The following is a 25405-nucleotide window of genomic DNA, read 5'->3' on the forward strand; positions in this document are numbered from 1 at the left end:
GACATGAAGGACGCAGGACAAGACGACAATCATCTTCACTGGGGGACGTGGGTTCGATGAGGAGACTTAAAACAATGTGGGGGGCAGCTCACATCCTCTCACTGATTCCAACAGCAGCCAGTGGATGGCAGATGTCCATCACGCACCACCTGGCAAACACCACCCAATTTGACAGTTTTTGCTCTAATGAAAAACCACATATCCTCTGATCCATTTATAAGTGGAGATCCAATTCAAGAGGACTACCAGGGTCAGGGTCTTCGCCTTCAAATGGGATTGTGCAGCTCTTATATGCTTTGAAAATAACCTTTTGGAAATGTCATTTGTTATTTAAATATTACCCCCGTTACTGACTCTTGATACGCATGCGAGCACGCAGCAAATACCTCAATCACGGGTCTGATTGAAATTCCTAGGGGTCACAGATGTAAATTGGCCCCCTGGATTTTATCCTGAATGAGGAAGAGGATGTGAGCAGGATGATGGCTGGCCAGAGCAATACATTACACCACATCTGCAACATGTGCTTAATTAGGAGAAACAATGTAGAACACCATGATCATATCACTTGCAATCATAGATTCATGCACCAGTATGCCAGGAATGCACGGCTACGGATTTCGTCAAACTGCTACAATATATTGCTCTGGTGGTAAACAACTGAGCAAGCAAGCTAGCTTAGCAACACCATTAGCAACAGGAACCGCAATACTGCACACTGAAACGCGGAGAACAAATCCAAACAGCAGAACAGCACCAGTGAAAAATAAGGATTTTTTTTTTTGTTGTATAGTTTTAATCGTTGAAATGATGACCATTGAATGCATAACCATGCCACAAACAACAACTAGATTCTTTTTTTTTTTTACCTATAGTATAAGATTAGCGTCATTATTATCAATTCATTCGTTTTCTTCAGATTATAACCAATGCCAAGACTATACACAGATCCCACAATGGGATCTAAATGCACTTACACACCAAGAATGAGAGAGAGGAGAAAGAGAGAGAGACAGAGAAGAGAGTGAGAGAAAGGAGAGAGAGAGAGAGAGAGAGAGAGAGCTCACAATGGTCAATAAAATAAGTGCACAAAAACTATTTCTTTTCTTTTATCTGAAGTTAAAAACACTGACAAGACATCCATTGTCAGGCAATGAAATGATAGAATACTGTTACTGTAAAACTAGACCCTTAAAAATAGTGAGCGAGCAGCCGAAGACACGCCTGAACAGGGACACGAGTCTGCTGGACTCCACGCTGGACTCGTCGTCTTAATTCCGTCAGAGCTGCATTTACACCCAAAAGAACCAGATTGAAACCACATGAGCTTGAAAACCAATGAGACCGGCCTGGTATCGAACGGGGAGATGTGGTCCCATAGTGGCTGGGGCGCCATGGTTACCTGTCGAAGGACCATGCAGGTGCACGGCTGCAGAACCTTGTCCAAGGTGCACCATTAGTTTTGGATAGTCAGCCAATTGGTTACTGGCATGTGGCAATCATCTGGCCCAGATTCTGACCACTATATTCAATTTATATTGACCTATGTGTGTGTATGTGTGTGTGTGTGTGTGTGTGTGTGTGTGTGTGTGTTGGGCTCCCCCGGACTCGTTCCCCGACAGGTCACCCTTGTCCCGGCTGCTCACCTCCACTGTTTCACATATATATGTATATCTTTTTACAGAGTGCATGTAGGTACAGTGCTTAATACTGCCCACAAAAAGGAAGAAAAAAAAGAAAAAAGGATTTACTTTTCCCCCTAATAATCAACAAGTTCACATTTAAAAAGTCTCATAGATTAAGAGTTGATAATAAAATAGTGAAATGTTCTGGGTGGAAAGTAAAAGAGCAAATAATTACAGCTCAGAGCAATGGCGGTGTGTGTGTGTGTGTGTGTGTGTGTGTGTGTGTGTGATGAATAATCAGTTCCTCAGTACAGTAATGACTGTCAGTCGTCTCTACTGGCAGATAGAGAGTCTTCCCTTCCCTCCACAGCTGGACCAATCCTCTCACACGCCCGTCCCCGGCGTCCGCCCCCCATGGCCAGTGAGGATCCACGTCTTCTAGATAGGACACCCTGAACTGGGACCTGGATCCTGCAGCGCCTCTGATTCCCTGTTAACATCTCCCATCTCAAACACCTCAACCCATCTCGTCAGGAGAGGGACAACCAGCTCAGCCTTCACAACCTGCACTACCAACACAGCACCCACAATGCATCTGGGCCTGTCCTGTGTGTGTGTGCATGCATGTGTGCATGCATGTGTGTGTGTGTGCAGAACCACTAAAACATAGTGTCATAACGTGATGAAAGTGATGTTACCCAACCCCCCTGCCACACACACACATACACACACACACCTGCCCCATATAAATACCCCAATGTTAAAATTACACGTAAATAATACTGATATAAATGTGAAAATTCCAAAAAGTGAGACAAAAACATTGTTTATCAGACGGACGAGAACATGTAAAAAAGACTTTGTGCTGAAAGGATGTGCTGTTTCTGAGGCCAGATCCTCAGTTTCCACTGACGGGATGAAGCCCCGTTTCATTGGCCGTTTCACCTCCCGCCGGCTTTTATTTTGAAAGTTTAAGTGAGCCTGACGCGGGACACGGAGTAAAACAAGACCTATTCCGACTCTGTCTTCTTTGGAGTCTGTTCTCAATCAAAATACGCTTTCATTTTTATTTTTACACAAAACTATTAAGCCCGTTTTTCATTTCCAAAAGCCGGCCGTGTGGAACAGGAACGTGTGGAACTGCTAATGAAACTGAGCTCAGGATGAAGAGGTACCGTAGCAGAGAAAGAGGATGGGTTGGGGGGGGGGATTCAAAGCTACCCATCTGTACCCGGGTACCCGTGTCTTTCTCTGCCATACACCTTTTCCCAATGTGGTGACAGGACACGACACCACCATAGAACACTGGCTGCACAACACCGACCTTGTGAGTGAGTGTGAGTGTGTGTGTGTGTGTGTGCGTGTGTGTGTGTGTGTGTGTGTGTGTGTGTGCGCTGTAGATCGTTGACTGCAGAGTGCCATGCTAACCACTGTGTCACTGGTCAGCACGGTGACCAATGGCAAGCCAGGGAAAAAAGGTAAAAGCACAGTCTGCCAAACGTGTCAATCCAATCAGATGTGAGGGCCCCCAGGGGTCTGTCTGGGTTTTTCCGTTTTCTGTGTCTTTTTCTTAAACCCTCATCATCTTGTATGTTTGGGTGATTTTTTCTACACAAACTGTGCTGTTTGGTCAGTTTTTTGTCTCTTCCATGGTTATTTGGGTCCCTGACTGGGATGGCAGGCCACTGTCAGCTCATGTTTCTGCACACTGACACGCTGCAAAGCTTCTCTGGGGAGTTGACGGGGAAGGAAAGCTTAGGTCCCGAAAAGGCTGAGGCGGGGCCGCCAGCCAGATTTCATTTTTGAAAACCGTTTCAATTGAGGAATGATGTAATGATGCCATCGGCTGCACCGTGCTCTCGCTTTGTTTCCATTCTGAAGGGAAAGCTAAAGGTCCGCTTGATCGAAGTGGAGCAAAGCAACATAGCGGATGCTAACGTGTTAGCATAGACCACCTGAGCCAATGATCTACTGCGTGGTGTCTGTGTTTCATCATTTTTATCAACTCAACTCATCCCTGCCTTCTTTTGTCTTTGAATGTATGTTTTTGTTGTTTTTTCACTCATGTATGTGCTGTGCGTGTGTGTGTGCATGTGCGTGCGTGCGAGTGTGTGTTTGTGTGTTTATGTGTAGGCATTGAGACGTTCTTTGGAGCGTGTGGAGTGGATGTCGTGCAGCTCCTGCTCCTCCTTGGACTTGATGTCCTCGTACTTCTGCATGCGGCTGGCGTCCTTCAGGTAGCCCCAGTTAGCCGCCAGCGCCATCAGGAAGTGGACCTGAGCAAGGAGAGGAGAAGCCGGGCTCAATCAAAGTACACATCTCTGTAAATGATGCTGTTAGTCCACAAAGCACTGAATGGGAAGGACCCATTCAGTGCTTTGTGGACTAACAGCATCAATTAATTTTTTATTAATTAATTAATTAATTTTCCGAAGACGTCTTCTTCTTTTTTTTAGATAATGCTGTTATATTCTGAATTGCCATTGCTACATTTCCCTTTAAATAAATGAAGGTAATTTCAGCATAAGTTGGTGCAGAAATAGGTGCGCACAAATTCAGTGTTTAAGTGTTGCATGCTCCAATTGTTCTGGGGTTAGGACCCCCGGGCCCACCTACATCATACGTCACCCCAGCCAACATGAACCTAAGCTGGCTGCAACAAGCTGGGCAAGCCTATCACTGTTTTTGCACATCCAGACAGGGGACAACACCTTTCTGTGTGTAGACCTCTCTGCTGAGAAACTCGTTGGTTATGAACAGAGGGACATTGGACAGACGCCTGTCCAATCATTCCCTTCAACGTGATGCCTGTCTCTACGGCGCGGTTCAACTTTTCCTGATTATTTACAGGGAGTCTGTTGGAGACATGCTGGCTCTATACATGCTAAAAGTAGTGATTATTTACATGGAGTCTGGTAGAGATATGCTGCTCTATACATGCTAAAAGTAGTGATTATTTACATGGAGTCTGGTGGAGATATGCTGCTCTATACACGCTAAAAGTAGTGATTATTTACATGGAGTCTGGTGGAGATATGCTGCTCTATACACGCTAAAGGTCCTGATTATTTACAGGGAGTCTGTTGGAGACATGCTGGCTCTATACACGCTAAAGGTCCTGATTATTTAGAGGGAGTATGTAAAGCAGACCAAAGGGATTTGTAGTTCCGAATACAGGAAAAAAAATAGGTCTAAGATAGGTCTAATTAATTCTAAAACAGGTTTGGAGGAATTAGAGTGCTGTCCTGTATCTGGTCACTAGAGGACACCCCATTTCAACAAGCTAACACAGCACATGAGCTGAAATATGCCATAAAGCTCTGTTTTCAACCCAACAATTTCCCACAACTGAGCGAGCATTTGGTGCAACAGTGGCGAGGAAAAACTCCCTTTTAGGCAGAAACCTCGGACAGACCCAGGCTCTTTGTGGGCGGCATCTGCTGCTGATGGTTGGGACACAGAGACACTGATAAAGATATACAGAAATATGGTTTATAATTATAGTATAGGTTGTTGAGAGAACCATGGATTCACAGGTCCAAGCTGGAAACCCGCAGAAGCATCGCGGGTGGATGCAGGGGGCCCGACGCTGAGCAATGCCCAGGACCTGGGCCTGCACTTGGTCTGAGGTCTGGGAGGCTCCATGAGCTGTAAGGCCAGAAGGTTTCTGGAAAAGAGAGGAGCCTACTCCTGAGCTACAGCCAAGGAAAGACCAAAGCGGACCCTGCAGACCCAGTTGCCGAGGACTACCCGAACCCAGTACTGGGAGGATGACAAAAAGGCCTTGTAGATAAAACCAGTGAAGACCATACAACACAGGGTTGTGTACCAGGCTGTCCACTGTGTCCAACTGGCTTCATTGGTTACTATTTTCTATGGTTCAATATGTTTCCTGCGGTTTCATGGCAATGGCTGTCTATGTGAGTAGTTAATTGGTTTCTTAAAGGTTCTCCTCCGGACGCAGGTAGCTGCGTCCCAGGCGAATCCGAATTGGATGCATGTTATTTTACTCCACTCTGAATGGTTCTCGTCATCTGTCACTCAAGAGCCCAGGACCCGCCCAGAACTAGTCTTAGCAACTTGGACTTGCAGGCTAGCTAGTAAGTAGATAGCGTTACACCTGCTGCAGCAGTGAAAGAAATTTCTGTTGTTTCAACTATCTTATAAAAAATGAGGGTAAAAGACCTTGGGCCCCCACCCCCCTTCCCCGTCCAGATCTACACAATCAGAAACAACCCATGGATCGAGGGAGACCTTATACACAAAGCTTTCCCAGCACTGTGTATGGAAAAGCTAACTAGATTTGGTATGAGTAATGCCTTCTTTTGTTTTCCCTGTCTGTTACTTCAAAGTTCTGGAAGAGAAACATTGTGGACAACCACAGGGGTACGGGACTTAATTAACCCTCATGTTATCCTCGGGGCAAATGGACCCCTTTTCTTATATCAATGTTCTTTTTAATTCCCTAAAATAACATAATTGATTCTACACAACGCTCTTTGGGAAAAAAAAGTGTTGGAAAAAGGACAAAAACAACAAAAGCGTCAACAAAAGGCTTTTTCAATTTTGACGCTAGGGTTAAAACATCTCGAGAAAAGTAAAAGACATGAGAGCTTAGATAATAGCATGAAGCCACATCTTTTTGGAAGAGTTGGCATCGCCGAACAGCTAAACAAACACAGAAGGATGCATCCAGGACATTCAAAAGATCAGGTAATAACTACATAGCTGTTTGTATTTCTATTATTTTTGCAATATAATACTTATGATGATTAATTATCTTCATGCAATGGCGGTGGTATAGTTATTCTAGTTTTTGTTTTTTTTAATTTCGAATGTGTATTAATCTCTCCTTTAAAGTAAAGCATACTTAAGTACATTAATCAAGTACATTTATTTAGTTACTGTTCAGGACTGTTGGATTCTCAGTGTCTTTTTTATTTAATTAGTTCGTAGAGTACTGCTCTGCATTGCCTAAAGAGAAGCACTGAACACTAGGGGTGGGGGGGCGGGGCGTCGATACAGCATTGCATCGCGATATTTTCAGTGGCAATACTGTATCAATACACAGACGATCTGTTATTATATATTATATATTATATGTGTGTTGGTCAGTTTGTCTGCTTTCTGTCTTTTTGCAGCAGTAACATTGAGGGGGGGGGGGGGGTCTGGTGGCTGCAGCTCTGTCACAAAAGGGCTAGAATTAATGGCTCAGGTGGTATATCGGTCTCCTACCAATCCAATGGTTGGTGGTTTGATCCCTGGCCCTGCTGTCCCAAGTCAAAGTGTCTTTGGGCAAGACACTGAAACCTGAATTTCAACACAAAGTATTGAAATGAAATGAGCTGGTGTGACCATGGAGACGGGAGATACGGTTGACTTGACAACAGGCTCTGATTGCATGGGTGGTCAGTTTCAGTGTCAGTGGTCAGTGTAAGATGAGTCCGCTTGTGTGGCACGTATATTTGCGCAAATCCACAATGTCCTCCTCTCTGGGTTTTCGTTCTGAGATGGGATTCTGTAGAAACACAGCCCAGGCTGGCCTCCTTTCGGTTTGTGCATCCAATTAACTAACAGCTATCTGACAGTTGGCTCCAGTTTGGTTGAAGCTGAGCTGACTCGTTGGCAGACAGTGGAGGACAGCTTCGTTTTGCTCTCCAGGTGGGCGTTCCCATAGCGCCGTGACGTGAACACTACGAATAGGTGTTTTGAGAATGGTTTCTATCATTTTGCACAGAAAGATTTGGTACAATAATATACTTTTAGTGTGTGGAGCACTATAGGTTTGTCCATGTCATTCCTACTGTAGAGTAGATCCACGGATTGCAGGCCATGCCTATTAGTGCCTGTTAGCCCACCCCTGCCCATGGCCAATCAGATATGAGTATGATGGTCTTTACCATGGCAATGACAGCCGCTCCTGCTCCGGCCAGTGTGCACACAAACAGATGGAAGGTCAAGTCCAGCTGCAACACAGGAAATTCAAAGGTTACACTGTTCTGATCTTTGTCTTGAGACAGGTCATGCATTCTATCAGCTGGCTCTTCTCACCTCGTTGGATTCACACATCTTGAAGAACTTCTCAGATCCTGTACACACCTTCCTCTCCTCAGAGATGGCCACCGCTCCTGAGGAACACACAAACGTCTATGAATCAACCAAAGAACTTTCCTGCAGCTCTGAAAGAGTCTCTGTAGTTACTGAATTAGATTGGCCAATAGGAAGGAAGTGTCTTGACAATGCACTCACACAGACATCAATATCATCCAAACTTTCATAAACCAGGGAATTGTTAGAATCCTTCCCTATGAGACATGTCCATTAGATGCAGTAATAAGCCTGACAGCAAGCCAGTCTGCACTTTAAAGTAGACCGCACATGGCATACTGCCAGAGTCTACACAATTCCTCTTGGTGTGTGTCGTTGGACAATCAAACAATCATAGACCTATATTCATTTAATGTCCGGTTCTGTTGCTAAAGTCTTGGAAAAATGAAATATTCACATTCAATGTTCACATGATCTCAGTCCCAACAATATACTATCACCGTTTCAATCAGTGACTTTGCACAGAAACCCAAAAAACGTTAACTGTGCCCACAGCTAAACATGGAACTTTGTGCTGTATTGTTAGATTTTAAATGTATATTCCGTCTAAATGATTGTATTTAACTTAGTTGTCCCTTTGCTTTAGGTTTGTTTTGGCTTCCTGTATGTTCTTTCACACAACCTATCCTCATATCCAAGCAGAAAACAGATTTTGTCCTAAAACTGTTTCATATGTAAAATGACAAAGTCAGAGACGTGCCAGTGGCACCTTAAAGGTGCAGTAGGTAAGACTTATAAAACTAACTTTCTGTCAAATTTGCTGAAACTGACCCTATGTTCGAGTAGAACTACACGAAGCAGGTAATTTGGTGGAGCAGGTAATAAGGTGGCACCACCTACAGCCTTTAGTGCAATCTGCAAAACTCCACCGCTTCCTGTTCAGATGCACCAATCAGGGCCAGGGGGGGTGTCTAACTTTGCGTCAATTACTGCTCAGGTGCACGCTTTCATTCTCCAAGATAGTAAGTCAACGTAGTTGGAAGGGTAGATCCTAAATCGGATCTACCATGGTCAACGTAGTTAGGTCAGAAAGGGATCTTTGATTTGGTTTGGGCATGGACAAGGGAGTGCGGGTTGTTTAAGGTTATAGGGTAAGAATAACAGCATAAGCCAATCAGAGGCAGAATAAGGCGGGCCATGAGGCACATCCTTTCATTGACACGTCTAGTGGATCCAATCTAGCATCTAGCAGTTATAACCCTCGAGTTGTCTCTCGTCAAAATTAAAAATCTACAATTTTGTTGACGCCTTTAACGATGTTTTTAACTGCTTCTTACATTTGTGACACTTTTTGGTCACTTTTTTACATTTTCAGCACTACGTAACACTTTTGTTTTGCAATTTTTTGGGGGGATTTATGGTCAATAAAGAAGGAAATTATTCCTAATGTTTGAATTAAAAAAGCAGAAATTAGGAATTATTGAGACTAAAATTAAAGGAATGGATGTTGATGACAATCACAGACTGGAATATGTCAAATCAATCAATAATATATCAAAACCACTTCAATTTTTTTTTCAAATGCTATACAATTGAATTAGACGACCCAAAATTTCTCCAAAGAGCGTTGTGGGGAATCAGTCATGTTATTGTGGGTAGGGGTCAATTAGACCCGAGGACAACATGAGGGTTGAGAGCCCCAGACTCTGCATAAGGACAAAGATTGGGGGTGGTGGATCACTAAACCATGTGAAGCCAAAAGTCAGCTTTGACACAGCAATACCCCCAACTGAGACAAACACATGTCCAAGTCCAATGGCCGTCTAGCAACCTCTTCTAATGACCTCAGATGCACAGACTGGGGGGTCCAACGACTAACACAGTCCAGGTTAGTTCAGCTTCATCAGTCCTTTTGAGTAGGGAGAAGATTCCGGGCTCCATTGTGGCACATGGCACACTGTGGGCTTTCTACTGGTAACTTGGCAATGGTGTCGCACACACACAGGTTTTTCCATCGTGTGTGCCAGTTACTTGCCTGCACAAAGTGGGAGGATGCGCACAGTATATGTTCTGTCACTAAGCAGCTAGTGCAGGGAGAATTTGCAGTCAGGGATTATGAGAACATGTATTGGAGCACAATGTGAATGGGAGACTGTATTCAAAAGCTGACCAACACCTTCTGTGGACAAGAAGAAACCCGTTTCTACTTTAATGAATCCCAAAGGGCAAAAAGGCATGTTTCTTTCACTCTGTCCTTTAGAGTTGTGATCTGATGGATAGAAGCGTTCCTCTGTCTGCCTCCATGGTTTAAATTGCTTGTCTGCTATCCTAACTTTAAAGAACATTGCAGAAGACAAAGCAGAGATGATAACTACTTTTTGAGAGATGTTACCAAGGCACATACCGAACTGACGCAGGTCCAGGCAGAAGTTGGCTCCCTCCACCAAGCTGGTGTTCTGACACATGGACCAAACGTTGAAGTACATGAAGACGGGCAGGCTGGTGAACGCTGTCACTCCGAGCCAAACCAGGAAGAACAGGTAGGCCAGGAAAATGAGCTGAGAACACAGAGACAGCACATCAGACGGGTTACTGGCCTTAAACACACCAGTCAATGGAAACCATTGGTTAAAAGTTGTGACTGCAATGGAAAATGTATAAAACATTGTTAAAAAAAAACACACACGTTCAAAGATCAATGATGTTTTAGTTTCAGGCTTCCATTTTTGGACACAACTCAACTCTTCACACTGGTGTCAGAATAGGCTCAGTGCAGACACACATTTAGAACAACCCTCCCTGAGACACACACACTGTCATTAAGAACACACCCAGGGCCCTATTTTACCGATCTGAGTGCATGGCGTGAAGCGCCCGGCGCAGCTGCATGTAGAGCGTGTCCAAATCCACTTTTGCTAGTTTGAAGGCGGAAACAAAGGGTCCGTGCGCCGGGTGCATGGTCCTAAAGGGTTGTTCTTAGTGTCTTCATTAATCAGAGGTGTGTTCTGGGTAACATGCAATCAACCAATCAGAGGTCCCCTCCCATTCCCTTTAGAAGCCAGGCGCGGTTGTACGTGTTGATGATGAGGATTTCACCCTGATATTTTTTATTTTTACTCTTTTGCATGTGTGTGTTGCTGCGTTTCCTTGTGTGTGTGTGTGTGTGTGTGTAACAGGCATAGAGTGCACGCACTGTGCACGAGCCTAGGCATTTTACCATGTGTTGTTAAAATAACAATAAATGATGCGTTTGTTGACATAAGACCAGGTTTTTATTGGTCAATGGTACGATTCGAATGCACCTGAACACTCCTCCCTGTAAGACCAGCACGCCAACAATGCACCTGAACACACCTCCCTGTAAGACCAGTACGCCCACAATGCACCTGAACACACCTCCCTGTAAGACCAGCACGCCCACAATGCACCTGAACACACCTCCCTGATGCTGCATCATGCAGCAGTTATCTTCATCACACTGGATGTCTGCATCATCTCCAATTACTAATGAATGTGCTGTTTCCATTACTTTCTGACAAATTAAGAACGCAGTTTTACTATAACATATATATATATTTTTCACTTTCTTTTAATAACTGTGTATGTAACCATTGCGAGAAGAAAGCAACGGCTGAGTTTAGGAAACGGTCACGCTCCCCTGTCTCCTGAGTGAAAGTCTATTTTTCCCACCCCCCCCACGACTACTCATACTACTCGCTATGGCGTAAATTCACACGCAATCGCAAGATAATGTAAGTCAACGGAGGCCAAACGGGTGCCATATGGGTGGCAGTAGGTCAGTCCCTAGGTAGCGTCCTTGAGCAAGGCACCAATGCGCTTGTGACATGAAAGGTCTCCTTTACTACATGTCTAGGTCTGGGTGTGTGTGTAATAAATAACAACAGAGTAAAAAAATGGAATTTCCCCTTTAGATAAAGTACTAAAGTAAATAGATTGTAAAATGTGACCAAATGACTTTGACATTCTATATTGCATTTAGTATGCAAAGTAGACTCATTCATATTCAATTGTGTGTGTGTGTGTGTGTGTGCGTGTGTGTGTGATAAAACTGTATATTATAGTATCAGACTTAAACATTTACTGCATAATGAGTTACTCTTTCTGAGAGCGTCACAATGAAATTTTGTGTATGTGTGTGTGTGTGTACGACAGACGAATGCGGCAAATTTGTGTATGTGTGTATGACATACGATTGCGATGAATGTGTGTATGTGTGTACGACATACGATTGCGGTGAATGTGAGTATGTGTGTGCGACATACGAATGCGGTGAGGCAGCGTCCACATGCGGTGATTTTGAACTCTCCATAGAGATCCCTGATGGCTCCGGTGGTGAAGAAGCCCTCCACCAGCAACAGCACTCCGAACACAAAGAATCCAGCTGCCAGGCCGTAGATGATGTATTTCAGGATGTCGATGCTGTGCAGAGAACACACACACACACACACACACACACACACACACACACACACACACACACACACACAGTTGTTAAACTTTACTAATTACTAATTACTAAAAGGCAATTCCCAGTTCAGCATCATCTGTATTGGAGAAATTAATCACTTCGTCTGATGTTTAAAGGTCCCACGCATGAAGATTTTTTAACATTAATATGCGTTCCCCCAGCCTGCCTATGGCCCCCCCAGAAGCTAGAAATGGTGATAGGTGTAAACCGAGCCCTGGGTATCCTGCTCTGCCTTTGAGAAAATGAAAGCTCAGATGGGCCGATCTGGAATCTTGCCCCTTATGAGGTCATCAGATGAACACAGCTGACAAAACTGACAAAGACTAAAGGCTGCAGAAATGCTAGAGCATTCCCAGTAAAGTAGTCCTAAAAGTTAAGGTTTGTCCCGTGATAGGTCCTGTCCTGTTATGAGAAACTTGACTGGAATGTAAGGGAATCGCAATTTCTACTTATTAAAAAACAGGAAAACCCACGGGTGGGACCAGGTTCCTTGGAGGTAGAAACAAGTCACTCACATGGTGAACACATCCAGCGTTTCTCCCGGGGCTCGGATGACTTCAAAGTAGTTCTGAAGGATGGTGACGGTGCCGCTCAAAGCCTCGTGGCCACACCCACAGAACAAGGCCACGCCCATGTAGAGGAGGACCGTAGCGATGAGGGAGGCCCAGGGCAGGCTGCCCACACAGCGCTCACAGCACTCCTTACAACCTTAACACAAACACAGAGAATTCATCTTTTCAAATAGTCAGTGTGATGAAATTAATTTGGATCTGTTAATGGGTACAGCCGGCGACAGAATGTCCATATGTACTAATAAGATTATTCAGAAAGCTTTAAAGCATGCATACACACCATGGACATGATGATATAACACATACAGCTGTGTCAATGACAGGGAATATACTGCGTCTCAAAGCGTCTTCATCAACTCTGAGTTCATGAATGATCAGTTGGATTAGCAGACTTTACCTGTAGAGAATCCAGTCCTTTTTTTTCTTCTTTTTTTCTTAACAAAATACAAATCCTATGATTTACAACATGCCCTTCCCCTCCCAGGGGATGCGAGAATTAAACCCCTGCATCAATGGCATGGACATAGAGCCAGTCGACCAGCCATGCCAAAACTGATTTCACCAGCCCACTCCTGGATAGACGGCAGCCCTTCATTCTTCCATCCGCTATCCTTAATCTAGTCTGGATTTATTGTGTCTTTCAGACCCCTTCTAACCAATCTGGAGGGAGTCCAATGGAAGCGATGTGTGATCTTGAACTGACCGAGGCTCACCCTCACATCACGTGACATAGTTAAATTTAATGTATTAATTTTTTTGACAGGGACAGCGTACATTAACTAACATTAGCCAAAAGGCTATTTTTCATCCGTTGTCCCCGGACAGATCTTAAAATTGTCTCCCTAAAAAACAACAATAAGAAGATTGCGGTCAACAATACAAATACAAAAAGCGGTTGAATATTCCTACAGATTCTGTCCCACTAGAATCCACTAATCTTAATGCAGGATTTTAGAGACACTGAGGTTACTATGGGGGTATTTAGATTAAGATATTAGACAACCATGTCAGTCGCCAGTGGCATGAACAATCTGTCAATCGGGCGACATTAATCAGTGGTCCAGGCTATAATCTGGAAACACAGAAGAGGCTAAAATGATCATCTGATAATATATGTTTTCTATGATGATTCATTCATTTAAGCAAGTTCACCCTACTGTCACCACGGAAACCTAATCCTGACCATCTGTCTCCTCAGCGCGTCTCACCTGTCCCTCCTGCCAAATATGAGTCACTGAAATTCTATTCTATTATATATTATACACATGGGAAATGCTTCTAAAACAGTGACATCATACTATATAATGACACTATGGTGATGCTAGGTGAGCCTACAGGTCTCTTTCTCCTCATCCTATCCATCTCTTCCCTTCCCAAAGCCCGGCTCGGACTGGCTCAGTGAGCTAAGGAGACACAGGGTGGATTTATATTCATGTGAAAACGCTACCGGCCTCGGATAATAAAAGAATATTGGGGTGAGGGTCAAACTAACTGGCTGTCATACTGATGGATGATAACTGTTGTTACGCACAGCAGCTGTTGGTCCACATGATGTCTGGGGATGAATGGACTCAAACTCTTTAGCAAGGCTACCTGTATCACAGTATGTGTGTGTGTGTGTGTGACTCATCGTGCTGCTAAGGTTTAATTGACCAGCCTTGTTGCTATGCCAACCGGGGTGTGGCAGGAGCCTGCTGACCCACTTTGCCTGTAGCGTTGTCATGGCAACAGTGTGGCTCTGCAAGTATTAAAGTCACACTAATGCCCGTTTTCTCTCTCACACACACACACACACACACACACGGGCACGCACACACACACATACACACACACACACACACGCACACACACACACAGTCAGTGTTGAGCTTCCTGAAGGAACAGAGGAACAAAGATGGCTGCTGCCCAGTAGGAAGCTACCATTTTACACTGACTGAATCCATTTCATAAAAGATTCATGGCTGCTGTGCTACATGCTAATGCTGCTCTGTATACACACAGCATTTTGGAAGTGACCATAGTTCAAAATACTTTTATTTTGAAATCACACGGAACAGGGGTAAGCTGCAAAGAAAACTGATTAAAACGTCAGGCAAGAGTCGTATTCTTCGCTTTCTTGCGTAAATCATACATCACGTGTAGTACACAGCATATCAACTCAACATTTTCTCACTGTTTTTTTTTTAGCTGCATATCTTTGTTCTGGATTACATTTAGAACATATTTGCTCATGTTAAGCAAAGTTTCTTGCAATGTTTCTCGGGTTATGTCAATACTGGTCTTTATTGTAGCCCACCGCATTTACATTTGAGCATCCAGTTAAAATTCTGCATGAACCCCTTTTCACTTTATTTGTAATTTATTTACTTGCTCTGATTTTTATCCAGGGTGGGAAGTTAACTTTTTTTGCCATTGTGGCTGGTAGAGGCCCAATTTTACTAGCCACTTACAGTATATTTTTTTACCAGCCACGTTTTCCAGAATTCAAATTTATAAAACAGCATATTTTGAATTACTTCAATACATTATTTTGTAGTATTAATACATATTGTATTAATATGGGGAAATAAAAAGGTTTTGAAAAAACCTTAATTACCACACTCTGCTCTTGGAGTCCCATCTCTGAATGGCAGTGCACTTAATATAAGACATGGATGACTCGTGGTCTTTTATTGCCTCTAAGTTAAAGTTAGTTCTTCTAACCAACAAGTTGTTTTCATTTTCTGTAAGTGAGGTTATCAAAAAAGCGGGTCAAGTTGTAATGTGCTGCCCCTACCAACAGGAGACAGCATGTAATACTATCCATTTACTCAGGGCATTTAAATGTATGTCTGATCAACAGCCAATTTAGGGGACATCTCCCAACCCTAGTAAGCTAACCGTTACCTTGTTTTTCCTTCGCCATTTATTCAAAAAGTACCTTTTCTTTTTCTTTACTCCAACCTCAATAGTTGCTACTGCTGACTCAGCGGCAGGCCTCCTAACACCGGGGGTATGTTACCACATTTTTTTGGGGGTGGGTGCTAATTTCCCACTGTTTATGTCAAATCTTTTTTAGTTTCACGGTGCTCGAAGAGAAGCAATAACACGAAGGCTAACACAAAGACTGTGATTGGTGCTGAGCGGTGGGATCTACATGTTAGGAGCATGTGTGAATGTGTTTCTGACACATGACTGTGCACCTTGACACTGTGTGTGGCAGTCATGTTATAATCCTGGTCATATTTCCAGATTTGGGCTGTAAGCGCAGGGAAGACCCGCTGACCTGCTAAAAAGTGGGACAGGCTGAACACACACGGCTGTGTACGGCATCACTATATGGCTGGCTCCTTTTGTTTAGGTAGATTTGCAGACGTGAAACAACAGCGAGCATCTATTGGCATTCCTGAATGGATCTGCAGCATGGACGTAATGCTTATTTAGTGATGCGCACATTGACTCTGATCTGTATGTCAGACAGCACATGATGGCTGCTACATCACATTCCCCCAGAGCATCTTATGGGCATCTTAATCTCTTTCACAATTTTCATTAATGGAAATTTGAATCTTGAAATATGTCAAACAACTGTATACTTCTATTATGCAATCTATATTTTGGGTGTCTGTGATAATTTTTACCTCGTACTGTTCATGGGAAGAAGGAATTGATTGCTTATACAGTATGATTGGGGTTTCCATTATGTATTGATCATTCATTAAAGTATTCATTAAAAAACCTTGATCCATCTTAACACTGGCTGGTGGACTGTGAAAACACCATTGTTGTTCCAGACTAGGATTTAAGAGATCGGAATTAAAATCCCAAATGAACACAGCTTTGTTATTTTTGACATGACTGTACAGTAATCCCTGATTTTTCCTGCAGCATCTATAGGGCCGAATCATCAGAACGAGCGCGCGCACACACACACACACACACACACACACACACACACACACACACACACAATTATTCTAGCTGCCATTCAAATTGTCTCTTGGGCCACATTTCCCTCTGTCCCTCACTCACAGTCTGAGCTGTGGAGACCCTGGGAACACTTCCAGGACTCTGATAGCAGGAGTTTCTGAATCAGTCAAATCCAGTGCACAGCAAGCTCATATGCAGCAACTAAACTGTGGGGGTGTAGTGTAGATTACTAAAAAAAGACAACATCCAGGAAACCACACCATACCATCACGAGATACAATTGGTCTTGTGATGGGCCAGCCATGCAGAGCGAGGCGCATGCAATTCAACACAACCAAAAAGGTTCAAGGTTTCTAGAGTATTCAAAATGGAAGAGGTTCATTCTTTTGGGAGCACCAAACTACATTTCACACCAATCTGTCCACTGTATTTTTATATTGGTTAAGTACAAGTGGACATTTTGGGCTGGCGTTGGAACAACACGTTTGATGGCAGTCTGCCCAGAAACTGGTGATATCTTGATGAAAGAGACAAACTAACCATTAGCAGAGTAATAATGTTGCAATCAGGGCTAGGGTTAACCTTTTCCTCCCAGCTGTTCATACACTATAGACAGGATTTACTCACAGGCAGCACAATGGACCTCGTGTTTGCATTTCTTACTTTTGTGATCCAATTTTTTTGTATTTACTGTATAACCCAAACAAGATGGACCAGTTGGAGTGTGTGTGATGCGTACAACATACAACAATATCTAAAAAAAAAAAAGAACACTAAATTAAGCAATGAGTTCCTTGATCTGATCTCTACCATCATTTCAGCATCTGAACATTATCCAGTTTAGATCAATAGATAGATAGATAGATAGATAGATAGATAGATAGATAGATAGATAGATAGATAGATAGATAGATAGATAGAGTCTATGATGAGATACCCGCATTAACACATCAAATGCTGGCTGTATAATTCAGCACTGTGATGGTGGTGGGGACCAACTCTTTTTTTAACTAGGCTTTAGTCCAGTTTGGTGCTCTGTATCTGCGGGCGGATGGAATTTTTGCACCATGTATCTTAACTCACGGAACTTAAAATGTCCCTAAAAGACAAATACCAGTGTGGGCGCTTCCATCACGTTGGAACCAATTAATTTGCCGCAGGTATACCTGCCATCACAATACGACGGACAGGAATGGGAAAAATGCATCCTGTCCTTCATTCAGTAGAAATAATGCATTGGAAGAAGTCCCATTCTTTCCAATAATTGTTGATGGTTCTGATGACACCACAACAAATAGACTGCTGGACATTCCCACACTATATGAAACTTCCCCTGGAGTGCCGTGGGGACAGAATGAGCAATTCGGGGAGTGATTTGGTGAGAACTTGGTGAGCTTCTGTGGAGTGAAGTAAGTCCTCATGACAAAATTGTGGCGGACCACTTTATGACCAGGGTTTCTAGAAGCAAGTTGAATGTTGGACCAGACCCTGGACCATTTGATGACTACTACAAACTGTTGGGCTGTGGACTGAGTAAGTAGAACTAGCATTGAGAGCCACTCTAAGTTGTAAATAAAAGAAAACTATCGAGCCAAAACGATTTTAATTATCCTTTAAATCCTGAAGTGCCCTATGTTGTCAGATAACACATGTATAGCTTTCCTGCCCAGCGAGGAAACAAATAGGCTTACAACGTGCAAATGATATTTATGAGATCATTTTTCCTATGGATTACCAAACCAGCATTAGATTGGCGCTGATGGACTTAGACTTAAATTTCTGATTTTTTTTTGTGGAACATTTGCGTATTATTTGGATATTTTCTAATTGTGTGGAATGACTCTATATTCTGTGATATGGCGCCAGGATTTTGTCACCTCAAAGCGTAACTATGACTACACATTATAATATGTTCTACATGTTGTTGTACTGGATGCTTTTCCTACCTGCAAGACTTCGTGCACTTCATTCTGTTACTGTTAGTGTCAACGAACAGAGCACTATCCCATTACATGTAAGCATCCCCAGTCTGTCCTCATCTGGGCACACAGCTGTGCTAACATGTAGGATAAAGTAGTATCTCAGCAGCTGTGTGTCTGTTACAGTGCCATTCTCTCTTTCATGATCACGTCTCGCTGATTACAGGAGAGAGGACAAACAGCAATGAAAGAGAGAGGAGGAGGAGGAAGCTCCAGCGAGACCAACCACAATGATAGATGCAAACCCCAAAAAACTTTAATCATCCACATCAATCATCAGCTGAAAATGTGAAAGGGTTCACTTTTGTAAAATAAGACTTACAGCATTAAGTTGTCAAATAACAACAACAAAAAGTTATCCGCCTTATGTCTGATTTTTTCACAGCAGGGATGTTTTAAAGCACAAATAACCACACACAAACACATACATACACACACACACCAACACTTCAGTGGGAATGCAGAGCTTCACCCTGTCTGTTAAACTTGCACACTGTTAATGGAAGGGGGTTACACACCCCTGACGTCAATAAACATCCCGACTGTCCAACATAATTAAGAAAAGGGAAAATTCACCGAGATGTTTAAGAGGAATTACTTTTGTAGTGGTCATTGTTTTTTTAAGGATAATACTGCATGTTATACCTAAAACAACAATCAAATGCATTCTATGCTGGTAAAAATAAGTATAAAATAACAAAGTTGTTTAGGAATGAGGATGTGTTAATGTAACTGTTTACTATTCCACAAAAATATCAATCAATCAACATCAATCAATATCAATCAATTTGCAATCTAAGAACACAAACCTTAGTTGTGTGCAAATGTAAACTTATTAATGGACCAAAGAAACCCATTCATGTTGCTTTTAAACTGTAATTCTGTAATGCCCTTTCCACTTTCCTCAAACAATTCATTTGCAAGATAGTCTTACTGTTAACAGGGAAATTAAAAGCTATTCCTTTTTTTTTTTTATTGTGTAAATTGAGAACGAGTTGGGGATATTTTGACCACCTGTGATTTTTCGGTTGTGGAAGATCAGCCAATCTTATTGTTGAGCGCTTATTCGTCAGATAAATTTGTTGTGAAGAATGAAGTATAATGCAGTAGCCAGCTGGAGGAGAAATATGTATCATAGAGCAGCAGGAGTTGATCCTAGGCATGCAGTTCATCTCAACTATAGAGAACCGTGCTTAAATACATTGGGGAATCAAAGACCACCTTGAAAGATCAGCCAGTATTGTGTGGAGCACAGCACCATAGTTATCGGTTATGATTTTAGCAATAGTGGAAGAAATATTCAAACCTCATTCAGAGGGGGCCAAACAGACATTGACCAATTTATCTTGTAGCCTTAGATGTCCTCAAATTTAGAGAAAGTCTCAAAGAGAATGGAGAGCTGAATGGAAGTGTCACTAACATAAAGAAGAATGTCATCTGCATACAAAGATAAGTGGTGATTAGAATTATAGAGGGTGACCGGATCATGACTTTGGCAAATCAACTGGGCCAGAGACAGAGCAACAAAAAAGGACTAAGAAAGATGATGAATGTGCTACCAACCAAGACCATGGCTGTCATGTAAAGATGTCTTTACACGTAACTCTGGTGCGGATCAAACAAACAACCTCCGGACCAGTCGAAAACGGCTGTCTCGGTTAGCTTCCAAGTCAACTAGAATTCTGTTCACCCAAACACAGGAAGGGAACCAAAAACCGTACATTCAATAGCCTGCAATTTCAACCTTAAATGCAATTTACAGACTTACAAATGATTTTGGGGTGATAACTTTTTGTGGTCAGCTGTTCTGATCACAAATTGCTGGTCGTCTGTGTGACATCATCACATCTCTCTTTCCTTCACTCACTGTTTGTCAGCTGCTCATTCTTTGCCTTCTTCTAAAATAAAAGAAACTTTAACTCAGAAACAGAAAAACCCAGACGTTATACATATGTTTTTGCTTCATCCTCATTCTGAGACGAGTCCACCGAACTATAGGTGTGAAAAGCACCCTAATACTTCAATCATTGAAATAAACTTTGCCCTGTGAACCTGCCATTAAAGGCTAAAAAAATAGAAGCACATGGTGACAAAACTTCAGTATCGCCTTCAATGATATGCAGGAGATGACAGACGTTATCTACAGTAAGGCAAAATGTAATAAAAACAGTGTAATCATGGTGTACAATATGGGTCATAAATAGGTCAATTCTAATAATTTTGTTTTCTTTTGCCAATGGGAGGTAAGGGAATTACCTTCAGAGATTTTCTTCTCTCCATTATGTTTTCACTCTCACCCTCCTCCCCTGCTCTCTTCTCTCTCTCACCCTCTGTGGGCCTGCTAAATCAATTTGCATTGACCCATCCCTCTCTCCATTAAGTTGCATTCTATTAGTGGTCATAATAATGAAATGGATATGAGGCAACTGCACAAAGTCCACTTTCAGTTGGATGGCTGCTGTCAGATTTCTCACTGACATCTACAAGAAATCAGAAATCCATTTCTCAAATTGTCCTGGGCCAGTAATTACATAGTATATACCACCAACGGTTGTTGCTGCTGATGTATTCAACAGTTAGTTAGAGTAGCCAGTTCTTTAAAGACTCAGTGTTTTGGGCGCTCAGGTAGCTCAGTTGGTAGAGCGGGCCCCCTTACATGGAGGTGTACTCCACAAAGCAGCGCGCCAGGCTTCGACTCTGACCTGCGGCCCTTTTCCGCATGTTTTCCCCCTCTCTCTCCCCTTTCATGTCTTAATCTGTTTTCACCTCTCTTTATTAGTCCTACTCCATTAAGTTCAATGGTGAATATGCAGACTGAATGATTGGTGTGGAGTACTGAAACCATGTATCACATCAGTTCAAATGTGAACTACTCGCCTGTGATTATTTCACATCAAAACTGCAAATGCAAATTTGCGACAGTTGTGTAAAAGAACCGTTATATGTTGTTAGGACAGTTTGAGTTTGGTTTGAGTTCTGTCAGTTTGACTTTCTGGGGACACTGGGTGGCTCAGTGTCCGTCAGTGGTAGATGGTTGCCTTCCAATTGGATGGTTGGCAGTTCGATGTTGAAGTGTCCATACAAGGTTTAATGCCAAAGGAAATGTAATCCCATCAGATCCTTTAACTTGTGTATGATTCATGATATAGCAGAGTGTATCGATAATACTCAAGTAAGCAGCTAGAGTCTCCAGTTTGATTGCCTCCAGACCAGGGGGCCATCCTCTCTTGTTTCCCTGGCTGCTTAGTGGAGGGACAGGGTTAGTCCTGGACACTCCAGCCCAGTCTCCCCAGGTGCTGTCCCACCACAAAGCTACCATAAGCTAATTATTGAGTTGCCTTGGTAAACAGCTCTGTAGTGTTTCCCACACCAATGAAGCCAGGTAGTGTGTTTGTGTCAAAATCATTGTAGTCAGTGTTTCGCGTCCTGAGACTCTGCTCTCCCTGTTAGTGCGGAAAGTTTGGGAGACAATTTGGCATTGACATGCTGAATGTCCATCATGTGTATTACAGTACATATCATTGTGGACAGACAGACAGACAGACAGACAGACAGACAGACAGATAGATAGATAGATAGATAGATAGATAGATAGATAGATAGATAGATAGATAGATAGATAGATAGATAGATAGATAGATAGATAGAGTCAGCGACACAAAGTTCAGCTCACCAGTCAAATTCAACACGACTCATTGCTTTTATCATTCTAATTGTGTTCCGATCATTTAATTTTCAATTGATGAACTTATTCAGCATCATTTATTTAACCCATTTCTATAACAAAATGGGCCTGATAAGCTGGAGAAACTCAATGGGTATGCGTGCTGTATAATAATTAGAAACCTCCAACCGGACTGTAGAATCCTACTACAATCAATGTTACATTTTTCACAGATGAGTGGGTTGTAATTATTAGTATAATTATTATGTTATTACCAGTGTACTGTACATATGCGAGCAACACGCAGTCATCTGTTCAGCCAAGTTCAGCACAGTAGGCAAAGAAACACACAGGTATCCTTGATTTAATCTGATGTAGGACCCAGACCAGGTCTCTGACATACTCTAAGTAAGAAGCTGAGAGGCTAGTGAGAAAAAGATGAGGAATGGACAGAATAACGCCAATGTGGGATGGGAGCTAAATGGATGAACAGAAGGAGTGGGGGTGACAGCTAAAAACAAAACAAAATGTCTGAAATGAAAAATCATCTTTGCTTCAAACATCATGCCCTCCGCATCGAGCTCTCTGATTGGCTAAAACGGGTTCCTTCCAGAAAACCTTCACGGATCCGCCTATCACGCATCAGAAGACAGAGCCATAACGATGTTACCGTGGATACAGGGTTAATAAATGTTAACACAGCGATAAAAGCAAATCAGTGCTCGTTAAAACCCCTCCATCAAAGTTGGCATGTCTGGGTGCTGGCACGCAGCACTGCTTAGGTCTGATTCAGACGGGAGAAGGTGCAATGGAGAATGTGGACACGCCCATTTTCACCGCTGACAGCAACAACAACAATAATAATATGGGAGGATGTGATAAAAAAAAATGTATCCAAAAAACAAACATACATGGAAGGCTAGACAGATATTTTTAATAGAATAGTGTATGATTAGAAATGGGCAAAATAAGACGGAGGAAGAAAAGAAGGGATGAAGGTGAGTGAGAGATGACTCAAAAGAGAGGGTTAGGGAGAGAGAGAGAGAGAGAGAGACAGAAAAAGAGAGAGATAGAGCTGCAAAGGCCCAGAGACAGACAGATGGAGTTTGAAATCCAGTGAGTCAGAAACCAAAGACGAAGGGAGAGGGCTAGTGATGGAGGGAGATACGAAGAAAATGGAGGGACAGGGTGGGAGCGACAGACAGACAGACAGACAGACAGACAGCAGAAAAACAGGGAGACATGCAGGGAGCGAGGGAAGAGGAGAGGAGAGGAGAAGGCGTTCAGACAAGCGTGAAGCTTCAACAATGGAGGCTAACAAAGAAAATCCCCACGGAGGCATCAATCACTGCTCCACTTATCCCTCCTCCCTCACATTTTGGGCTTTAGTGCTAGGTTTTGCCCCGCACTCGCACACGCTTCTACCTCTTCCCTGCCCCGTGCCACTCCCACCTCCTCCATCCATCCATCCATCCATCCATCTGTTTGTCCATCTGTCTGTCCAGCCTCCGAAACAACACAAACCCTCCAGTGTCTGCCATCTCTTCTCATCTTCAACCCAAACAACATGCTGATTAATGCGTCCATTCATCGAAAACACAAGCAAAATGGCTTATATAATCCGAGCAGACATACAGACGGCATGATTCAAATTCACAGCCTAGCGTTTCATTTCTGCTGGGATGAAACGATGAGTACGGGCTGTTTGAACTGTGTCAATGAAATGTGCAAATGACATGGGCAACCAATGAAACCACACAACATATGTCTGCATGACATGTATGTTGTCTTCTATCCCTCTGCCCACAACACACACAAAGGAAGCCCGTGACACGGACAGGGATGGCTGAACAGAACAATGGCACGGCTGATTAAAGACGACAAATGAACCAATTGCCCCCTCCGTCTTACCTTTCTGGCTTTGCGATTCATCCATGTTTTCCTCCATTGTGGCAACTTCTAGTCCCTTTGTCTCCGTTTAGTGTAAAGCTCTTTAAAGCCCCTTCCTAGCTCTCAGCACAGTGTGCGTGTGTGTGTCCGCGCGTGTGTGCGTGTGGGAGGCGGTGTGTGTGTGATAGGTTTTTTTTTTTCTCTCTCTGTAGACGATGGAGGCTCAGGGAAGTCCCTGTTCCAAAGCTCTGCTCTGCTCTCTCTCTCTCTCTCTCTCTTTCTCTCTCTCTCTCTCTTTCTCTTCACTCTGCCTATCTTCTCTCTTCATGTATCATCTTCACTCTGTATCTTTAGCTTTCTATACACATACTGATTTCAATAGTGTATGTATCTAAAATACCAAACCTGAATGTAAACCACAAATTATGTAATGTTTTCTTATTATCAAGCTGTTTTTACACTGTCGAATTAAGTCTGCCAATGTGCCCCTGAGCAAGACAGTTAATCCCTAGTTGCTCCAAAGGCGTGTGACCTCTTACATATCTAGCAATTATAACTCACTTTGCACTAATGTGTCAAGTAAATGACATGTAATGTCATGTAATGTCATGTAACAAGCTTTATTGTTGGCCATTATTAGAAATAAAGCATAATAGTCAAATGCAAGGTATGAGCCATGACAGAGTTAATCCTTTCATTTAATATAAAAAAACACACATGAAAGCAGCTGATTTCAGTCTGGATTCAGTGAACAAGGCCCTCCGACAAGATCCTAGAAAATAATTTTAATTCAATTTTATTTATAGTATCAATTCATAACAAGAGTTATCTCAAGACACTATACAGATAGACCACACTCCGGAATTTACACACGAACCAAGACTGACAAGAACACCTTGAAAGTTACGGGACTGGAAAACACCAACAAAGAAGACCCATCAAACAAGGCCGCTCTGCACAATCACATGGCAAAGATTGGAAATGACACGTGAGGAAAACCAAGGATCAAAGAATTTAGGGAAAAGATATGTTTTAAGGTGCTTTTTGAATTTTCCAGAACCTTCGGTATTTGCATTTATAATGGCTGATGCATTTTTTTTTAAATATTCATTCTTCAGAATCATTTATCATGACAAATAAAATGAAAAATGGAGATATAGACCTCAGTGGTCCCCTAATACTGTATCTGAAGTCTCTTTTATATAGACCTTAGTGGTCCCCTAATACTG

The 25405-nt window shown here is 42.7% G+C and overlaps 1 protein-coding gene and 1 long non-coding RNA gene across 4 annotated transcripts; one reads left to right on the forward strand and one right to left on the reverse strand.

The window, feature by feature from the left end:
• Positions 1-513: 513 nt before the first annotated feature.
• Positions 514-24478, reverse strand: LOC117957497 (neuronal membrane glycoprotein M6-a-like). Of its 3 annotated transcripts, none has more exons than XM_034893296.1 (8): positions 24198-24478; positions 12678-12870; positions 11957-12113; positions 10078-10231; positions 7677-7753; positions 7526-7591; positions 3749-3901; positions 514-1575 (listed from the first exon to the last, which is right to left on the reverse strand). In XM_034893296.1, exons 1-7 carry the CDS (start codon positions 24232-24234, stop codon positions 3749-3751), a joined length of 837 nt encoding a protein of 278 aa, XP_034749187.1. In that variant the 5' UTR covers positions 24235-24478; the 3' UTR covers positions 514-1575. The 3 variants fall into 3 exon arrangements, with proteins under 3 accessions (XP_034749187.1, XP_034749177.1, XP_034749169.1); XM_034893286.1 differs by having other exon boundaries at positions 514-1914; positions 3742-3901; XM_034893278.1 differs by having other exon boundaries at positions 514-3017; positions 3742-3901.
• Positions 11384-23349, forward strand: LOC117957588. The gene is made up of 4 exons (XR_004659540.1): positions 11384-11448; positions 14449-14452; positions 19340-19342; positions 23338-23349. It is a non-coding gene; the product is annotated as an uncharacterized LOC117957588 (long non-coding RNA).
• Positions 24479-25405: the final 927 nt, after the last annotated feature.

This window comes from Etheostoma cragini, chromosome 2 (genome assembly GCF_013103735.1).
Source record: "Etheostoma cragini isolate CJK2018 chromosome 2, CSU_Ecrag_1.0, whole genome shotgun sequence".
Lineage (NCBI taxonomy): Eukaryota > Metazoa > Chordata > Actinopteri > Perciformes > Percidae > Etheostoma > Etheostoma cragini.